The 21,946-nt window shown below is 41.9% G+C and overlaps 1 protein-coding gene across 1 annotated transcript; it reads left to right on the top strand.

The window, feature by feature from the left end:
- The first annotated feature begins 14,984 nt into the window (after positions 1–14,984).
- Positions 14,985–21,574, top strand: LOC139406130 (uncharacterized). Its single transcript, XM_071148615.1, has 5 exons — positions 14,985–15,191; positions 15,359–15,682; positions 15,956–16,061; positions 16,208–16,253; positions 20,961–21,574. Exons 1-5 carry the CDS (start codon positions 15,128–15,130, stop codon positions 21,069–21,071), a joined length of 651 nt encoding a protein of 216 aa, XP_071004716.1. The 5' UTR covers positions 14,985–15,127; the 3' UTR covers positions 21,072–21,574.
- Positions 21,575–21,946: the final 372 nt, after the last annotated feature.

Here is a 21,946-nt window from a genome sequence, read left to right as displayed (position 1 = left end):
GTCCTCCGATACACAACCAACCAAGCCGCTGCTTCTTTAACACAGCGCACATCCAACCCGGAAGCCAGCCGCACCAATGCGCCGGAGGAAACACCGTGCACCTGGCCACCTTGGCTAGCGTACACTGCGCCCAGCCCGCCACAGGAGTCGCTGGTGCGCGATGAGACAAGGACACCCCTACCGACCAAGCCCTCCCTAACCCGGGCGACGCTAGGTCAATTGTGCGTCGCCCCACGGACCTCCCGGTCGCGGCCGGTTACGACAGAGCCTGGGCGCGAACCCAGGACTCTGATGGCACAGCTGCCGCTGCAGTACAGCGCCCTTAGTGGCCAAAAGTTTTGAGAATGACACAGATATTAATTTTCACAAAGTCTGCTGCCTCAGTTTGTATGATGGCAATTTGCATATACTTCAGAATGTTATGAAAAGTGATCAGATGAATTGCAATTAATTGCAAAGTCCTTCTTTGCCATGCAAATGAAATGAATCCCCCAAAAACATTTCCACTGCATTTCAGCCCTGCCACAAAAGGACCAGCTAACATCATGTCAGTGATTCTCTCGTTAACACGTGTGAGTGTTGACAAGGACAAGGCTGGAGATCACTCTGTCATGCTGATTGACCTGCAATTGGTACAGGGATTTGGACTGCTGAGTACTCGGGTAAAGTCATTTTCTCTGATGAATCCCCTTTCCGATTGTTTGGGGCATCTGGAAAAAAGCTTGTACGGAGAAGACAAGGTGAGCGCTACCATCAGTCCTGTGTCATGCCAACAGTAAAGCATCCTGAGACCATTCATGTGTGGGGTTACTTCTCAGCCAAGGGAGTGGGCTCACTAAAAATGTTGCTTAAGAACAAACCCATGAATAAAGAATGGTACCAACACATCCTCTGAGAGCAACTTCTCCCAACCATGCAGGAACAGTTTGGTGACGTACAATGCCTTTTCCAACTTGATGGAGCACCTTGCCATAAGGCAAAAGTGATAACTAAGTGGCTCGGGGAAAAAAACATCGATATTTTGGGTCCATGGCCAGGAAACTCCCCAGACCTGAACCTTTTTGGGATAGGGGGTAGCATTTTCACATTTGGATGAATAGTGTGCCCAGAGTGAACTGCTTCCTACTCTGTCCCGATGCTATTATATGCATATTATTAGTAGTATTGGATAGGAAACACTCTGAAGTTTCTAAAACTGTTTGAATGATGTCTGTGAGTATAACAGAACTCATATGGCAGGTGAAAACCTGAGAAAAATCCAACCAGGAAGTGGGACATCTGAGGTTTGTAGTTTTTCAAAGCTTGGCCTACAGAATACACATTGAGAGATGGATAAAGTTGCACTTCCTACTGCTTCCACTAGATGTCAACCATCTTTAGAAACTTGAATGAGGATTCTACTCTAAAGGAGGGGCTCATAAGACCTCTTTGAGTCAGTGGTCTGGCAGAGAGTCTTGGTCTCATGACGCACGCTCCCGACAGAGTTACCTCTCGTTCCAGTGCTTTTCTGAAGACAAAGGAATTTTCCGGTTGGAACATTATTGATGTTTTATGTTAAAAACATCCTAAAGATTGATTCCATACATCGTTTGACATGTTTCTAAAGGACTGTAACGGAACTTTTCGAGTTTTTGTCTGGATGAAGTGCCTGCGCCTCATGAAGATGGATTACTGGGCTGAACACGCTAACAACAAGTGGCTATTTGGACATACAGTGGGGCAAAAAAGTATTTAGTCAGCCACCAATTGTGCAAGTTCTCCCACTTAAAAAGATGAGAGAGGCCTGTAATTTTCATCATAGGTACACTTCAACTATGACAGACAAAAAAATCCAGAAAATCACATTGTAGGATTTTTAATGAATCTATTTGCAAATTATGGTGGAAAATAAGTATTTGGTCAATAACAAAAGTTTATCTCAATACTTTGTTATATACCCTCCCCAACCTCAACCCAATTGAGATTTGGGATGAGTTGGACAACAGAGTAAAGGAAAAGCAGCAAAGTGCTCAGCATATGTGGAACTCCTTCCAAGACCGTTGGAAAAGTATTCCAGGTGAAGCTGTTTGAGAGAATGCCAAGAGTGTGCAATGTAATGTTCCTGAAATGACAATTTACATTGAACTTTTACATGTAATTGGCCTTTAATGTGAAATGGGTTGGTAAAGGCGTCCGTAGGTCTCCGTTGGTATGGTGTGGTATTTGATTAGACTGGGGTCAACTGAAACCAAGGCTATCTTTATGTCCAACAATGCAACGAGGAGGTGATTTATGAAAATTGCCTAGCAACTGATGCTGCACAACACCATCAACATGGACCCACAAGACTGAGAGATAAAAAAGGAGATAAAACAGAAAGAGTAAACAGAAAGACGACCGTGTTGGGTGAGAGAGTGAGGGGAGGTGCTGGGTGAGAGAATGTACAGCATTTCCATTTCAGGCATTGACCAACTGATAACAACAGTGCTGAGGTGATGGAAATATATGGACGTCATTTGTACCAGAGCATGAGAGACAGATATATATAGTCAGAAGGTGGTGCTTAGGGGTTGTTGCTTTGCTTGTTTACAGCATAGCAACAAACCCATGGTCTAAAATCTAGGTATTATGCTTTTATCTAGGAATTAAATGCAATATATCTCAGATATATCTCTTTCTAAATGGCATTGGCACCTTTGCTTTATTTTTCTATTCAGAGGACTATTCAAAGAATGTATCCAAGGCCGAAATAAAATAACATCTAAATAAAATGTAATGTTATTCATCACATGCTTGGTAAACAACAGGTGTGGATTAACAGTGAAATGTTACTGACAGGTCCTTCCCAACAATGCAGAGAGAAAGAAAATAGAGAAATAATAGAAAAGTAAAAACAAGGAAAATTACAAGTAATAATAGATAGACAATAAGTAATGATAAAAGGGTACCAGTACAGTCTCGATGTGTAGGGATATGAGATATTTGAGGTAGATACTGTATGTACATATATTTAGGAATAAAGTGATAGATAGTAAACAGTAGTAGCAGCGTATGTGATGAAAAAACATTTGTACAAAACGTGTCAATCAAGATAGTTAAATAGTTAACAAATAGCTACCCGGACTAACTATTTAGCAGTATTGTGGCAGGGCTTGCAAACTATTACGGACTACAAAGGGAAATCCAGTCCGTAATAGTTTGTAAGCCCTGCCACATCCGATGGAATCTTCTGGACACTGGGATTCTTCAGGCCTATCTACCAAAACGGTCTGAGTACAAGGTGATCCAGGAAACTTCGGAATCCCGGGGAATCCCGGGACTCTTGCTAGTCCACCAGGGGGCAATGTTACTTGTGTGGAGTGTGCTGATGACGTCGCCCCACGGTATGCGCCTCGGTAGCCTGATTACATCCAGACTGATGCCATGTTCAAAACTGCAGTCATAACATGGTGGTACCAAACCTAAGTGCAGTAAATTAGCTGTCACGCCTACTCCTTTTCCCTCCCTCTGGCGCTCAACGTCGCCAGTTTACTGACCACTGGCCCTGGCAACTAGATTACGCACACCTGTTCCCCATCATTACGCACACCTGGTCATAATTTTTTCTTTGATTACTCCCTCTTTATTTCTCCCTCAGTTGTCATGAGGGAGCATTGTTTTCTCTTTGTTAATTTGTATTGTTTCATTATTAAACTCACCTTCTGCACTTGCTTCCTGACTCCCAGCATGTATGTTACAGAATACTATCTCGCAATATGGAAGCAGCAGAAGATAAAACCATCTTCGAGACCATCAACGAACAGGGTCATGTACATGTACTTCACCAATACCACAACCAGCTAGCGCAACTGGGTACTGCATGGAGGAGGTCCTCCGTTTTCTCTACTGCCTCGACACCACCAGCGAGGCTCTCCATACCCCTATCAGAGGGCCTCCTACCACGGGTCTTCACAGTGAGCCAGTCCCCCAGCCTACTCAGTTGTCATTAGGTAGTATTGTTTTCTCTCACGTTCAGTGTGCTTCTCATGTTTGTTTATTTGTATCGTTTCATTATTAAACTCACCTTCTGTATATTCTTCCTGACTCCCGGTGTATATGTTACATTAACTTGGTTTTTACTTGGACTTTGTAGTTACTGCAAATTCCAAGCTACATTTTCTTTGAAACGGAACATAATTAAACCCGGACACAATATAAAACAGATACTACAAAGCCTGATTTCAGTCTTTAACTGAATTTGACCAAAAGTGTAGTTGCTGCATTTTGGGCAGAATAGTTCCCTAATGGTGGAGCACTGGCATATATATAGTGACAGACCAGGGGGTTTGGTCAAGACGTTTACACAGATCAGACACACTGTATCCTGTCGGGCACAAAACGGAACTCCCTCCTCATCCCTCTGCAACCATCCCCAACTATACGGGAGTCCTTTCTTCCCCCCACTCTCCCCTGTGTGCTGCCCTTCTGGCAGCTTTGTGGGCCTTGCACAGCTGGTGAGCAATCAGCCCTTGATTACTCACCAGCTCCCAATCAGCCCCAATTAGTCCTGGCCGGAGAGCCTGTCGAGACCTGTCACGTCCAGTAGATGGAGCCATCGCCTGGTGATGTATACTCCATCTGTCACCAGGCCTCTACGAATCTCCCCCTGGTGGCTGACCTGCTGTACTCCACAATATATATATACACACACACCACTATATACAGCATCCCTTAACAGTATAATCAATGGGCTGTCAATGTTTTTCAGTGGACCTACTGAAGATGAAAAACAGCTTTTGTGATGTGTGTGTGAAACGTAATACCTCAGGTCCAAGTATCTCTCATCAGGGTGAGCTGAAACCTGTTAAAACTGGATTTGCCCAAACCTACAATACAGTAAATGTATAGCTACTAATGATGTATATTGCAATTGGCCAGATGAAGAAACATAAAAGGCTTTATTTAAAGTATGTTGGTCATGTGACATGAGCATTTGAACAAGTTTCACACGACGGGCTGTGCGTATGTGTTTGGTAGTTTTATCATGTATAATTCCACATTTATAATTGACTTGTTCATGTTTTCTGTTCTCTGTTGGTTTGTTTTCTGGTCATAGTTCCTCCAGTGGTGAGTGTGACAGTCAATGCTCCTCCTGTTGTTGGGGAGAATGAGATTGTATTTGCAACCTGTGTGGATGCTGGTGCTGTGTGTATAATTGTAACCTGTTGCCTGCCTAAGTTTGTGCGGGGTTAGTCGTTTATTGTGAGGTGCTCAGTTAGGTATTACTGTTTACTGATGTCTTCCGGCACTACGGGGTGCCTGAGGACATAGTTTCTGATCGGGGTCCCTAGTTCACGTCCAGGGTGTGGAAGGCGTTCATGGAACGTTTGGGGGTCTCGGTCAGCCTTACCTCGGGTTTTCACCCCGAGAGTTATGGGCAGGTGGAGAGAGTGAACCAGGATGTGGGTATGTTTCTGCGGTCGTATCGCCAGGACCGACCAGGGGAGTGGGCGAAGTATATCCCCTGGGCAGAGATGGCCCAGAACTCACTCCGCCACTCCTCTACGAACCTATCACCCTTCCAGTGCATGTTGGGCTATCAGCCAGTTCTGGTACCATGGCATCAGAGCCAGACCGAGGCTCCTGTAGTGGACGATTGGGTGAGGCACTCAAGGGAGACCTGGGAGGCCGCCCACGGGTACCTTAAATTGGGCCGAGGGGCGGCAGAAGGCAAGTGCAGACCGCCACCGCAGCGAGGCCCCGGTGTTCCGGGTCTGGCTGCCGACCTGCCCTGCCGGAAGCTGGGTGCGCGGTTTGTGGGGCCGTTTAAAGTCCTGAGGAGAATAAACAAGGTGTTTCATAGGTTACAGCTTCCCCCTTATTACCGTATTAACCCCTCGTTTCATGTGTCTCTCCTCAGGCCGGTGGTGGCTGGTCCGCTTCAAGAAGCTAAGGTGCGGGAGGTCCCTCCGCCCCCCTGGACATCGAATGCAGTTCGGTCCATACTGGACTCGAGGCGTCGGGTGGGGGGTCTTCAGTAACTCGTGGATTTGGAGGGGTACGGTCCGGAGGAGAGATGCTGGGTGCCGGTGGAGGACGTATTGGACCCACCTATGCTGAGGGAGTTTCACCTCCTCCATCCGGATCGCCCTGCGCCTCGTCCTCGGGGTCATCCTCGAGGCCTGCGTCGGCGTCAGGGGGGGTACTGTCACGACTTCTACCGAAGGTAGCTCCTGTCCCTGTTCGGGCGGCGCTCGGCGCTCGGCGCTCGGCGCTCGGCGTCGCCGGTCTACTAGCCATCACCGATCCCTTTTTCCTTTTCTGTTTGTTTTGTCTTTGGTTCTTTTCACACCTGGTTTCATTTGCATTAATTTCTGTGTGTATAATTGTAACCTGTTGCCTGCCTAAGTTTGTGCGGGATTATTTATTATTGTGAGGTGCTCGATTAGGTATTACCGTTATTTGTTTTCAAGGGTTCTGAAGTATATGAGTGTCGGAACTTTGTTTGTTCCTCCGTGCGTTTGTACGGATTTTCTGTTGTCGAGGGCGTTGTACCTTTTGATTGTGCCATTCCTGTGTTGGTGGACTTTCTTTTAAAAACACGCTTCTCCTGCGCCTGACTCCTACACCTACCACCTAGATGCACGCTATCACAACTGAACATAACGCGACAATGTATACTGAGATTTTTTTATATAAATATGAACTTTATCTAACAAAACATACATGTATTGTGTAACATGAAGTCCTATGAGTGTCACCTGATGAAGATCATCAAAGGTTAGTGATTAATTCTATCTCTATTTGTGCTTTTTGTGACTCCTCTCTTTGGCTGGAAAAATGGCTGTTTTTCTGTGACTTGGCTCTGACCTAACATAATCGTTTGTGGTGCGTTTGCCGTAAAGCCTATTTTAAATCGGACACTGTGGTGGGATTAACAAGAATTGTATCTTTAAAATGGTGTGAAATAGTTGTATGTTTGAGGAATTTTAATTATGGGATTTCTGTTGTTTGGAATTTGGCGCCCTGCACTTTCACTGGCTAATGTCATTTCGATCCCACTTAGCGGGATCTCAGCCCTAAGAAGTGTTTAACCCTATCACTGATTAACCCTATATTATTTGTTGATTTAGCCTAGTATTAGTGTAGCATTGCATTTGTGGCCACCAGTAGTTACTGTAGGTAGTTAGTATTTAGAATTCAGGTGTTTTCACCACATTAGTAGTTAGAATTCAGGTGTTTTCACTACATGAATAGTTAGAATGCAAGTCTTTTCAGTACATTAGTAGTTAGAATGTAGGTATTTTCACTAACATAGTACTCAAGACCTTGCTTTAATTAGTGCACAGTGAATTCACTGAGTTAGTAGTTACAATGCAGGTCTAGTTACAATGCAGGTATTTTCAGTAAGTTAATCGTTAGAATGCAGGTTAGAAATAGACTGTGTCATGTAAGTTTACTCAAGGCCTTGCTTTGGTTAGTGCACTGTAACATCTTTGTATTTCAGCCTTGGAACTACATGTAGGAACACACTGTGCTCTGTGCTCTGCTCTGTTTGGTCTGTTTGATGTTATGGGAGCCACTTCTGTGGACCACATGGGGGTTCACGGCAGTCGGTCTCAACTTCCTCCCAACCCCCTCCCCCAAAATACGTTATGTTGAAACATGCTTAAAGATGAACTTAGTCAGCACACCTGCCTTTTTCTTATCAACAAGGTGTGTGGGCTTAGTAGTGGTGGTTGGGTGGTATGTGTGTACAGTACTAGTCTACATTTCTTTGTGTTGGTTTTATTCACAAACTGATTGGTTGGATGCTAATTAAACCTATACTGTAGTGAGTGAGGCATGCATTTCATTCTCTTGTGAAATTAAATATAATTCAATATGTGTAGTGACCAGTAGCTGTTAGATATCTCTATGGGAAGTCGGGGGAAACCCCAGTTTGGCATTTCAATTCATCCCAAAGGTGTTCGATGGGGTTAAGGACAAGGCTCTGTGCAGGCCAGTCAAGTTCTTTCACACTGATCTCAACAAACCATTTCTGCATGGACCTTGCTTTGTGCACGGGGGCATTGTCATGCTGAAACAAGAGCGAGCCTTCCCCAAACTATTGCCACAAAGTTGGAAGCATAGATGGTGAAGCGTGATTCATCACTCCAGAGAACGTGTTTCCACTGCTCCACTGCCCAATGGCGGCAAGCTTTACACAACTCCAGCCGACGCTTGGCATTGCTCATGGTGATCTTAGATTTGTGTGCGGCTGCTCGGCCATGGAAACCTATTTCATGAAACTCCCAACAAAAAGTTATTTTGCTGACGTTGCTTCCAGAGGCAGTTTGGAACTCTGTATAAAATTGTTTCAAACGTGGACAGGCAATTTTTACACACTACGCAGTCCTGTGAGTTTGTGTTGTTTGCACTTGTTTGTTTGCATTTCACAATAACAGCACTTACAGTTGACGGCAGCTCTAGCAGGGAAGAAATTTGATGAACTGAATTGTTGGAACCTGTGACGGTGACAGTGCCACATTGAAAATCATTGAGCTCTTCAGTAAGGCCATTCTACTGCCAATGTTTGGCTATGGAGATTGCATGTGTGACCGATGTGAAATGGCTAGCTAGTTAGCAGGGTGCGCGCTAATAGCGTTTCAATCGGTGATGTCACTCGCTCTAAGACCTTGAAGTAGTTGTTCCCCTTGCTCTGCAAGGGCCGTGGCTTTTGTGGAGCAATGGGTAACGATGCTTTGAGGGTAGCGATTTGTGCAGAGGCTCCCTGGTTCAAGCCCAGGTAGGGGTGAGGAGAGGGACGGAAGCTATACTGTTACATTGATGCTGTTGACGCGGATCACTGGTTGCTGCGGAAAAGGAGGTCAAAAGGGGGGTGAGTGTAACCGATGTGCAATGGCTAGCTAATTAGCGGGGGCCATGCTAATAGTATTTTAATTGGTGACGTCACTCGCTCTGAGACCTTGAAGTAGTTGTTCCCCTTGCTCTGCAAGGGCCACGGCTCTTGTGGAGCGATGGGTGGCTGTTGTCGATGTGTGCAGAGGGTCCCTGGTTCAAGCCCAGGTAGGGGCAAGGAGAGGGACGGAAGCTATACTGTTACACATGGCTGTGTGCTTGATTTTATAAACCTGTCAGCAACAGATGTGACTGAAACAGCCAAATCCACTAATTTGAAGGGGTGTCCACATACCTTTGTATATATAGTGTATGTTGAATTAACAACTAATAAGTGTGATGAAATGACCTAATATATTTCAGTATAATATGGCTATTTACTTACTTTTGTAGATCTTCATTAGAACAGCACATTTCACTGCACTTATCTGGTAACAATTTAGTTAAATGTTTTAAACACGCTTTTTGTAAATATGTAGGCCTAATGTCCTCTTCAAGTTTAGCTGGAACAAAGATGATGGATATACTGACTAGATACATGTCTCCCCATCCTAACAATGTAGCCCCCACTACAGACAGTTACATGTATATGGGTCCGCTAATACAAGACAAGTAAAGGCCCAGTACACACACTACTTCTGTGAAAAAATAACATTTTCAACTACAAACATATTTTTTGAATTAATAAATTAATTGCATTCTGATTTTTTTACGGGGAGCTGCAGCACACTCAGCACCTTACTTCTGGCGGCTAGTATTTAACCAGGAAGTCCCATTGAGGTCAGAAAAGGGAGACCTGTCCAAGAAGGCCAGCTATTAACAGTACAATGCAAAAGCATAAATAGCTTTTTTTAAATTAAAATTATAAAACACTATTGTGCCGTTTATGTCTCACGTTCAGTCATGAAATTAACTTGTTGACAGAATATGGAAATGAGAGATGAGTGAGCTAAATAAAACCAAACTTACCCCTACAAACTCAAAATAATACAGTTCCCTATTAACCGCTCATATAACATTACAAATATCTTGTTAGCAAGCTTCTCTTCCCTGCATGGGAGAGGCAGTCAAAAGAAACTTACTGATAAATGGATAGTGGGATAGGGTTAATAGATATAGTAGGCCTTGGGTCGAATGATGTGTTCGTGTGTTTAACATCTGTGCTTTTGAATGACAGAGGGCAGACAGAAAGTCTCTTTGTCCTGAATGAATGAAGATATTTATTCTACAGCTGGTATGAGTTAAAGGCTAGAGCTGCCGCTTTCAAGGAGCGGGAGACTAATCCGGGAGCTTATAAGAAATCCCGCTATAACCTCAGACGAACCATCAAACAAGCAAAGCATCAATACAGGATAATTAAGATTGAATCCTACTGCATCGGTTCTGACGCTCGTCGGATGTGGCAGGGTTTGAAAACTATTATGGACTACAAGGGGAAACCCAGATGTGAGCTTCCCAGTGACGCGAGCCTATCAGACGAGCTAAATGCCTTTTATGCTCGCTTAGAGGCAAGCAACACTGAAGCTTAAATTCTAATCTAACTGCGCTATCCGATTTACAGTAGGCTTTACAGCGAAAGCATGCCATGCGATTGTTTGAGGTTTCATAAATTCACAAATAGCGAATAAATATTCACTTACTTTTTGAAAATCTTAATCTGATTTGTCACCCAGTTTACAGGTAAATGTATGTGTGGGGTACAGAGATGAGGTAGTCATTGAAAAATCATGTTAAACACGTATTGTACACAGAGTGAGTCCATGCAACGTATGTGACTTGTTGTAATTGTGCTGCTGTAATTGTGCTATGATTCTTCTTCTTCTTATTATTATTAACTTATTATGTTAAGTACATTTTTACTCCTGACCTTATTTAGGCTTGCCATAACTAAGGGATTTAATTCTTATTAACTCAAGACATTTTAGCTTTTCATTGTTTATTCATTTGTAAAAAATGTCAGAATTCTTAATTCCACTTTGACATTATGGGGTAATGTGTGTAGGCCAGTGAAACAAAATCTCAACTCAATCAATTTAAAAAAAATAGCACTCACAGCTTTACAATATATATATATTTTTTACATTTATGGACTGTTTACGTATATTTGAGGCTATTTATTCAGAAAAATGGAAGTAACCCAGTATAAGCTGTAATTATATGACAATATTTTTACTCCATTACATATTGTCTGAAAAAGTGCTCTCAAAGTATTCAGACCCCTTGGATTTTCTTTACATTTTATTGTATTACAAAATGGGATTACGATGGATTTAATTGTCTTTTTTTTTTGTCAACAATCTAGTCAAAATACTAATTTCAAAGTGGAAGATTTTTTTATTTTTTGTGGAATAAGAATGTGAAGACTAAAATATACTAGTTGTTCAAGTACTGTATGCAGCCAATTTTTTTCAGGCAAGCCTAACTTATTTCAGGAGTAAAATCTGGCTTAACAAGTCACATAGTAAATGACATGGTCTCTGTAAAATTATAGGGGTTGACATGAGTTTTGAATGACTAACTCTTCCTCTGTCCCCTATTGTGAAGGAAATTAAGGCTAGGTGATGAAAATGATGAATATTAAACATTTATGAACATTTATCTTATATTGGTTAAAAGCTTAAATTCTTGTTAATCTAACTGCATTGTCCGATTTACAGCAAAAGCATACCATGCGATTGTTTGAGGACGGCCCCCCACCTCAACATATTTTCCAACCAGCACAGGCTTCATAAAATCCCAAATAGCAATTAAATAATCACTTACTTCCTCTGTTTGCAATCCAAAGGGTCCCAGCTACAACATGCATGGTCGTTTTGTTGGATAAAATCCTTCTTTATATCTCAAAAAGTCTGTTTAGTTGGCGCCATCGATTTGAGTAATCCACTCGTTCAACTTGCAGACAAAGGAATCCAAAAAGCTACCGCTAAACTTTGTTAAAACAAGTCAAACTATGTTTCAATGTAATCCTCAGATACCCTAACATGTAATTAAGCTATAATATTTCATACAGAAAGAAGTATGCTCAATAGAAAAGTAAAATTAGCAAGTGCACATCCTCTTCGTTGCGCCCAAAGACTGATTTCCAACTGTGACTCCTAGTGCCAAAACTCAAAATTCTTCCTTGTTTGGGAAGTAGCAAGCCTTGAACAAATACTGTTGTCATTTAGTGGAAGCCATAGGAATTGCACTCTGGGAGCTGTATTTAACATTGCCCCTATACGTTGTAATGGAAGAGCATGGGATCAACAAAAAAAAAAAATAGTTCTGGTTGCTTTTTGTTTGGATTTTCTGCTACCATATCAATTGTGTTAAAGTCTCAGACATTATTTTAACATATCTACAAACGTCAAAGTGTTTTCTATCCAATGCTACCAATTATATGCATATCCTGGCTTCTGGGCCTGAGTAACAGGCAGTTTACTTTGGGCACATCAGTCAGGCGGAAATTCAGAGAAAAAGTACCCTGGCCCTAACAAGTTTTAAGGGAGAGCTTCTCTTGCTGAGCTATTTCTGTTGAATAGGTGAAAGTCCAGCTGAAACGGTTTGTGTTTGCCTTGTACCAATACTGTTCCAGACTTATAGAGATTTATATTAGCTGACTCAGAGTCCTCGTTGTCTAGTATCCATCCGTAACGCCCCCCCACCCCCCCCCTTCTTAACAAAGGGGTAGTGTGTTCATATAGCGCTTGTGCCATGCCAGGGGATGGTCTGTGTGGAAGACACGGTTGCTTATGTTCCAATTTGTATTAATAGCCAGCAAAAAGTGTCTTTTGATTTTCCATAAGGAGCTTCATTTTGCATTCTTTTTGTGTCTTATTATTCTTTACATACAGATGGTATTGCATTTTAATTACCTCTGAACAGCGGGAGGGTGCTTCTAAGGCGTCTTCATTTGGTTGGTGCTCTCCTGCAATTGTTGGGCTCAAGGTCTTTGACACCTCTTACTTCACATGTCAGTGCTAATTGAAGTTGTATCTCTTTGTCCTAGGAAGCTTGGTAGCCTTAGCATTCAGTCCTTATAAAGTAAAATATATCATCGTAATGCATTTTTCTTCTTGGCTTTTGAAAGTAAAAACTAGCTTCAGACTAAGCATGACTCACTCAGTTCCAGGTTGGATGGTGTTTTCCGGTTTTTGTTTGTTTGACAGAGCATTTGCTGTATATCTTGGGAACAATAATCCTTGGGCATAGGAAGCATTCCAGGTAATTCCATCCAAAATCAGGTTGCAGGTTTGGATTTTTGATTTGAAGGTTATTGTTTATGGTAGCATCCTGTATATGTCCCTGCCAAAAAAATCCAAGTTTGTCTAACTCTAGATCTACCTATTTTTTTCAAACATGCTGAAAATGTGGGAGCTCATCTGCCCATGACCTCTCTCCTCTCTCTGTCTCTGAATTAAACTACATTCAAAGGGCTTTATTGGCATGGGAAACATATGTTTACATTTCCAAATAAAGGGAAATAGATATTTAACAAAAGTGAAATAACAATCCAAAATTATCAGTAAACACTACAGTCACAAACTTTTGAAATGAATAGAAACATTTCAAATGTCATTGTCTATGTAGTGTTATAACGAGTACAAGAAGGACTGTCTAAAACCACACAAACCCCCCTCTCTCTGAAACCACACATCCTGTATCAGTTTGATGCCTCCCACTCTATGCATGATTGTCTCATACCCTCTGTATCTTAGTCTCACATAAAGTTGTCAACAGTTATAGGGGAAAGTACACACTTAAACTAACAAAACGTATAGTTCCCCATGGATCGCGTGAGTATATAGACAGACTCTTAAATTGATCATTTCATCCCAATTGTAAAGACAAGTAAACTCAACTAAATGGTCAAAAGCATTGAAAAACACCAAGTGATTTAATGTGATTGAGTCAATGTGAAACTGATCTTAATGTCATGTACTACATTCTACACTGAGGTAGTTCAGAGTGTAGTATGTTCTGGGGTGTCAGACCTCTTACAGTTGCAATACTTTATGTGGTTTCTTTTATGAAATGACTGTGAGAAATACAGAGAGGTTAGATAGAAGGGCCTTAGATAATACATAATTTAATATCATCTATTTCTATGGCTCAGACAGAGTGGCCAAGACAGGGCTCAAATCCCCGTTGCCAGGGGGATGTGTGGTATGGAGTGGGCAGCGCTACCACTAGGCCAGACTCCTGCACTCTCTCTTGGTGCATTTCCACTGAGGATTTACCGCAGTGTTTTACCCAAAAGGCTCTGACTTTTCTGTTTCCATCTACGTGGGCCGGTACCCGTGTCTCACTAGCTCACGGCTTCGGCGGACCTGCTCTGACTTGGAGCCAAGGCAAGGCCTGGCTACATTTCAGCTGGCATTTACATAGCAATGGCTAACTGTGAATTTGACCACGTTCTCAAAAAAGCAACAGTCTTGAATGATGTAGAGGTTGTTGATTCTGCTTGCCACAAGTCTTTGGTGTCACACTCCTGATGGAAACATAATAACACTGGAGCTCACAGTAACATTAAATACTGGTGACATCCTTGTGTCGGGGTAAGTCTAGATGGATAAGCACCATCTGTGGTTTCTGAGCTGACCACTGGCATGATGTAGCACTTGCCTCTTGGTCTAATGGTTAAGACGTTGGTTTTGGGAGAGAGACAACAGTGATACGAATCTCACCAGTTACCCCGCTTCTTAACAGATATTAGATTAGATTAGTTTATTAGTCAAATGCACAGAGTCGCAGATGTGATCGCAGGGTACAGTGAAATGCTTCTGCTCCGAGCTCCAGCCTGGACAATTCCAGTCCTCGGGGGCCCGATTGGTGTCAGACCTTTCCCCCATCCCTAGCAAACACACCTGATTTAAACGAATTTAAGTTTTAACTGAAGATCATGATTAGTTGATTATTGGTGACACCAATCAGGCCCCCAATGACTGGAGTTGCCCAGGTCTGCCTGCCCCCCCCAATGGACATTTAACATTGATACAGTTGTAAATAATTAATTTGGACATTTTGGATGTGAAATGAATCTTGAAATACAACTCTGAGCACACAATAAATCACTCAGTAATAAAATGCTGAGTGGGTATGTGTGATATCTCTGAGTAAATGGCTGTGATGTTTCAGAGAAACTCACTTCTGTGCTTCTCTCTCAAACGACCACTTCCTCTGTTCTCCCTCCTCAGACTAACGATATGTGAAACTGATCTCTGGCTCTAAAGTTCCACTCCACTCTGTACATTTCTCTCTCTGTCTGTCAGTCACGTCCAAGGTCGTCATGGAAATTCTCCTGTCCTGGGACCTAGTGTCTATTGTCGTCATGCTGTTCTTTGTCTGTACAGGTAAGCTACAGTGGATGACCATAGTACAGTGTGTATGTATGTGTGTACCTGCCTGCCTGCCTGTGTTCGGTTTGCATTCTTATTTCTTAAAAGGATCAAAACATTCTCACACTGTCCTTTAAAGTAAAGTACTTAAAACATTGTCTTTGTTGTTTTCTGTCCCATAGAGTCAGCAGGTGACTCAACAAAATATCTGAAAAACAAATCAGCTTCTTTGGGAGAAAGTGTTACTTTGGTTTGCAATAACTCAGAGACGAATGCATCATACATCTGGAAGAAGGACACAGTTCTTATTTTCTCTCATAGTGGCACACTGAATAAATCTCAAAGAAAATTCACCTCTGACAGGATGAGTGTTGATCCACCTACAAAGCTGACTATCTTTAATGTAGAGTTAAATGACACCGGGAGCTACAGCTGTCAAATAACAGATGATCAAAGTGGTGTACGGACAATGGAGTGGAATTTGACCATCACTAATAACCTCACAGGTAATGGAAGTAATGTTCTGTTTATACTGTAACATGTGGAGAAGAAACTGTATTCTGTAATGCCAGATATAAATATCCAGAATTTTGACTTTAACAAAAATATCAATTATTGTGATAATTATTGCAAACCATCAAAACTGAATGTTATAATGTTATTATTTGGTTATTATCTCCCAATTGTTTACTATATTGTTATAAAGCAAAAGAATATAACACTTGTTTTAGACTTTTGAGACTTTCCTGAAAATCCCAGTTGTTTCTGTCTTAACACAGGTCATGCTGAATATAACCTACGGGGGTTATTGCTCTTCACAATTCCATCTGCTATTGGAGGAGTGGTTCTCTGCATTAACATCTGTTGTATGGTCTGGCTGTGTAGGTGAGTAGCTCAAAGTAGTCTACCTAAGAGCTCAGTTCAATCACATCTGCATTGCCTAAAGCACTGTGGTCCAATGTTGTGTTTGTAGTTGATTAGGAGTTATAGTTTCAATCATATGCCTAATTCATGTTACCTTGTTTCTGCAGGAAACAAATTCCGGAACAGACAAGTCATTGTGATAGGCACGGAGAGGTCAGTAGCTTAATTCAGATGGGTTGGGTTAAAACTTCTTATGGCTGCAGGGGCAGTATTGAGTAGCTTAAATGAAAGGTGCCCAGAGGTGCCCAGAGTAAACGGCCTGCTCCTCAGTCCCAGTTGCTAATATATGCATATTATTAGTAGTATTGGATAGAAAACACCCTGATAACAGAACACATACGGCAGGCAAAAACCAGAGAAGAAATCCAAACAGGAAGTGAGAAATCTGAGTTTGGTCGATTTTCAACCCAGCCCCTACTGAATACACAGTGGGATATTGGTTATATTGCACTTCCTAATGCTTCCACTAGATGTCAACCATCTTTAGAAACTTGAATGAGGCTTCTACTGTGATGTGGGGCCGGATGAGAGCTCTTTGAGTCAGTGGTCTGGCAGAGAGCCAGGTCCTGGTCATGTGCATTTCACATGATAGCGACCTGCGTTCCATGGCTTTTCTACAGACAATGGAATTCTCCGGTTGGAACGTTATTGAAGATTTATGTTAAAAACACCCTAAAGATTGATTCTATAATTAGTTTGACAGGTCTCTACGGACTGTTATATAACTTTTTGAACTTTTCACCTGACGTTCTGCTGGACCTGCACGCGCGTTTGGATTTGCATACCAAACGCCCTAACAAAAGGATCTATTTGTACATAAAGGATGGACATTATCGAACAAATCAAGCATTTATTGAGGACCTGGGATTCCTGTGAGTGCATTTTGATGAAGATCATCAAAGGTAAGTTAATATTTCTAATGCTATTTTTGACTAATGTTGACTCCACAATTTGGCTTCTTTGTTGTCTGAACACTGTTCTCAGATTATTGCATGGTTAGCTTTTTCCGTAAAGTAAAAAAAAAGATTGACACAGCGGTTGCATTAAGTATATCTCTAATTCCATGTATAATAGTCGTATCTTTATCAATGTTTATTATGAGTATTTCTGTAATTTGATGGGGCTCTAAACTAAATCATTGCATGTTTTAGAATTACTGAAAGTAACGCGGCAATGTAAAATGAGATTTTTTAATATAAATATGCACTTTACCGAACAATTGTGTAACATGAAGTCCTATGAGTGTCATCTGATGAAGATCTTCAAAGGATAGTGATTAATTTTATCTCTATTTGTGCTTTTTGTGACTCCTCTCTTTGGCTGGAAAAATGTTTGTCTTTATTCTGTGGCTTGGTGGTGATCTAACATAATTGTTTGTGGAGCTTTCGCTGTAAAGCATTTTTGAAATCAGACACTGTGGCTGGATTTACGGGAATATTATCTTTAAAATGGTGCCCAATACTTGTATGTTTGAGAAATTTGATTCATGAGAGTTATGGCGCCCTGCAATTTCATTGGCTAGCGGAACCCCTTTCCCAAACAGGTTTTAACATGTCTATTTTTGAAAGCATTCTTACTTTAAAGCATTTTTTCACACCTGACTAAAGTTTTTGCACAGTACTGTATGTAATTTAAAATCTGTTTATTCTGTTTTTGCTAGCAATATTCATAAAAGCATTGAAATAAATATTTACACTGACCCCTGCATACCCAGGGGTTCCCCTGCTGTACGACACCCCTATGTAGTTTCCATGGAGACCACTAGAGGTCCCTATCTCACAGGTTAGGATCCTCTATTCTAGGACCTAGGGTTCATTTCAGCAGTTTTAAGTAGCTTCCGCTCCCATTCTTCTGCTTTGGTCTATGAACACAAGACTGATGAATGCAATATATCTAATGGGAGTGTTATTTTACCTGTTCTACAGTATTGTCTCATATCAGTGCAGATTAAGGAAGTTCAGATTAATTCTCATAAGTACCCCTGTACTTATGAAGAGAGGAGGTAGGGGGCCCAAATGCGTGACTAGGGGGACCTGCCTTGATTGCGTAACTAATTAATAAACCAATTGAAAAAAGCGGCATCAAAAAATATATGTGACTGGTCAATTGTATGAGTCAGGGGCTGGGCCCAAGCACGTAGGGTGCCCAAGGCGCCCATAAAATACAAATATATATATATTTTTTGTATTATAATTATTTATCCAACCACAGGAGCCCATTCTCAATGTTCAAAATAGACCAAAGAGCATAATTTAACCACAGAGGATAAATAGTTTATTTTTTTTAACTGTGGATGAAGTTTTATCACAAGCACATGCATGTAACTGCCACATTTAAGGAAACACCTACAGAGTGTGTTAAAAGAGTGTTGGGCCACCACTGGGTGCCAGAACAGTTTCAATGCGCCTTGGTATCGATTCTACAAGTGGACCTAAACCATGTCAGGAAAATTCACCTTACACCATAACATATATTTTGTATCCCTCATTTACATTCCCTAAATTTAAGTATTTCCTTTATTTTGGAAGTTAGCGGTGTGCCTACAGTCAGGATGGACGCAGTTTGGGCAGCATGTGCACCAAATATACAGCTTGTTGCATTGTGTCCATAGACATATAATCCATTGAAGGGTTTTGGAAACTCTTACCCTGGCAATTTGACTGTTAAACTCATGGGTACACTAGCAATAATGGCTGCCAGTCTTGACTTGATGGGGAACACCAGGCCTATGATTTCTTAATCTGGCCCTGAGTGTGTGTAGTTGTCAGCATTACTGTGGTGACCTTGTTCAGAGCCTGCAAAGTTAATGGCTTACTCTTTAGACACGCAAACTTGATTACTAACTAAGTCTACAACTGTGATTATGTACTTAAAGTCGGGAAGCAAGTTCAGGGAATGAATACATTTAATAAATAAAAGAACAAAACAAGAAACACGAACAGCGCACCGACATAGAACAGGAACAATGACGACTGTGGAAGAAACGAATGAGTGAAAAAAAAGGGCAGGTAATCAAGGAGGTGATGGAGTCCAGGTGAATGTCATTATGCGCCTAACGCTGGTGACAGGTGTGCGCCCTAACGAGTAGCCTGATGACTTAGAGGTTGGAGAGGAAGCACAGGTGACAACTTAATTCACATTACCTAAACTCAGCAGGACAGTGTTGTGTTTGTTCTGCAGAAATATAAAAACACACAAAAATGAACCTAAGATTAGACTACCCTTCTTGAGAATGAATACTCAAGACTGTCCTGAAATAACATTCTTCTCTCCCTGCTCTTAGTATACTGTGTATTGAGCAGGTAAATAACTTTGTACAACCATCCGGAAGGCTTGTGAGGTTACATTCTGTTTTGGTGCACAGCAGTAATCAGTCTGGTAATTACCAGGCTAAGAGATAGAACCCTGGCAGTAAAAATGTAAGTTAATGAAGTTATAAATTGCATGAGTACTTACTTACTTAGTCCTCTTTGTCCCGGGTGGTATATATGGCTGCAGCAATCTTCTGCCGCTGGAGTCTGTCTTTGGCCACAGCTAGCGTCCTGTCACATGAGAGACCGCTCGGCGCTTTCTTTATGTCAGGATATGTGAGCTTGTTGATGTCAAAGACTTTCTGCCCTTGCTGTATGACGTGTGGATCGCAGCGTCAGCCTAACCTGGCCGATTAGCAGGTAGTGGTCGCTGTTGCCCCACGGTGGACCATGACTTACACAGAGTCCTTTGCCATTTCTTGTTGATAATGATGTGGTTGATGGTGTGACCATCTGGGGATCTCCATGTTATCTTATGGATGTGTTTGTGAGGGAAGAGTGTTCCACCAATCATACAGCTGTTACTGAGGCAGAAGTTGACAAGCCTTTCACCGTTGTTATTGATGGTACCACAGCAGTGTTACCACAGCCTGTTCACAATCTCCGTTATCGGCTCCAACCTTGGCATTCAAATGTCCCGTTATCATGATCACATCATGTTGTGGGACCTTGGATACTGTTTGCTGTAGCTGCTCCTCCCAGTCATGCTTGTCCACCTCCTCTGCCTCATTGGTGGGGTCATAGCATTGCAGGTTGGTGAACTTGCAGTTCATGGAGTCAAGTCCTGCTTAATGATGGGTTCCCATTCCAAGAGTAATTTGGCAGTTGTTCTACTGATAATGAGGGCTACAACACTAGAATAATCCTTTCCTGAATAGAGTATTGTTGAGCCATCGCTTGTCACCTTGGGTCCAGAAGCAGTCCACTTGCTTTCTCTTTAACACAGGATGTCCATGTTGTACCTGTCCATGTCTCTGTAAACGTGAGCTGAGTTTGAAGGTTCAAACATGGTGGGGACTGTAGATTTGGTCCCTAGAAAGCTCCTGATTTCCCGGGTAGGGCTTTCATCTGAATCTGTCATAGTGCATATCGGTTGCCTGAAGTTTCCTGTTGAGTCCCTTGTTGTAGTTTTCAAAGTTGTTGCAGTTTCTGTAACAATGTGTGTTTTTTTGGTAGCCCCACACCCAACCCCCAACCAGGAGGGCCAGGTGCTGTATTTAGTCAGGCGTCTCACCTGGAACCTGCCAGGCATGGTTGAACCTGCCTGGGGCCAAAACCCCACCGGTATAGCTTTCAGGATCACTGAAACATGCAATCTTCCCCCAAAACGGCAAGGAAATGGCACTTGGAAGTGCTTTTACATGTAATTACCTTTTACTGTGTAATGGTTTGGCACAGGCATCTGTAGGTCTTCATTGGTCAGGTGAGGCACTTCATTATCCTGGGGCCAACTGAAACCAATGTTGAACCGAAGGAGTTCCCCAGTCTGCTCCCAGTCTCTTTATGTTGCATCTCTTGATAATGTCATTCACTTTTCTCGTTTTCTTAGGTGCAGCAGGAATGCAATGAAGAGATGATTTATGAAAACTGTCTAGCTACAGATGCTGCACAACGCTGTCAACATGGACCCACAACACTGAGAGAAAAGGCGGCACATTAAACAGGAGGAGAACAGAGAACGTGACTGAGGGGTGTGTGAGAAAATGTATAGCATTTCTATTTCAGACATTGACGACCTGATAACAACAGTGCTGAGGTGATGGAAATAATGTATATGGACATAATTTGTACCAGAGCATGAGAGACAGATACGTCTCTGTACTATATAGTCAAAAGGTGGTGCTCAGGGGTTTAGGACTGGTTAGACTGTTGTGGGCTAGGATTTGCATAGAAGATGGAAAGCTAAGCCTTGTTTACAGAAAAATAAAAAATAAAATTATTTTATCTATGGATCAAATGCAATGTATCTCAGAAAGTCACACGTTGTTTCTAGATTGCAGTGGCCTCCCTGCATTATTTTTTATATTCAGAAGAACATTGAAATAATGTATCCACCCAGTTGATATGTGTCCAGGCCCTGAAATAGACATAAAGCAACAAGAAGGCCTGGTAGTTGGGTGTAAGGAACTACATTGACATATTAACAGCAACAACAACAAAAAATTAAAATGATGTCTATTATGAAAAAACAATATGACTGATGGACAACTACTGTAAAGTGTACACATATAGAGAAACATGCTCACTGCAGCATGACAACTTAAGGCCACTGGTCACACCATGATGGGAGAAAGACAGTGGTATAGAGAGGCCTGGGAAAGAGTTGGTGCAGGTGTCAAACTTAAATAAATGTTATTTGTGAATACATGTGCAAATAAAAAAATTGTAACATTTCCTGCACTTGGTAAATAAAAACAAATTGTCATTATTTACATTAATCACAGCAGTACAGCTGCTCTTGCATTGTCTCTCCATTGTGTACTAAGAAAGTAGTGAGCAGAGGGACACAGTTCATTGTTTCACAGCAATAAAGCC

The sequence above is a fragment of the Oncorhynchus clarkii genome, chromosome 3 (assembly GCF_045791955.1).
Source record: "Oncorhynchus clarkii lewisi isolate Uvic-CL-2024 chromosome 3, UVic_Ocla_1.0, whole genome shotgun sequence".
In the NCBI taxonomy this organism is placed as follows: Eukaryota; Metazoa; Chordata; class Actinopteri; order Salmoniformes; family Salmonidae; genus Oncorhynchus; species Oncorhynchus clarkii.
Note: the sequence above shows the minus strand (reverse complement) of the source record. Positions and strands in the feature narration are given on the sequence as shown.

What these genes read in the sequence shown, in the direction of transcription:
- LOC139406130 (XM_071148615.1), top strand. Translation starts at nt 15,128, where the DNA reads ATGGAAATTCTCCTGTCCTGGGACCTAGTGTCTATTGTCGTCATGCTG. An exon ending in TGTATGGTCTGGCTGTGTAG is followed by an intron (nt 16,062 to 16,207) that starts GTGAGTAGCTCA and finishes TTGTTTCTGCAG; the next exon opens with GAAACAAATTCCGGAACAGA. An exon ending in ATTGTGATAGGCACGGAGAG is followed by an intron (nt 16,254 to 20,960) that starts GTCAGTAGCTTA and finishes TCGTTTTCTTAG; the next exon opens with GTGCAGCAGGAATGCAATGA.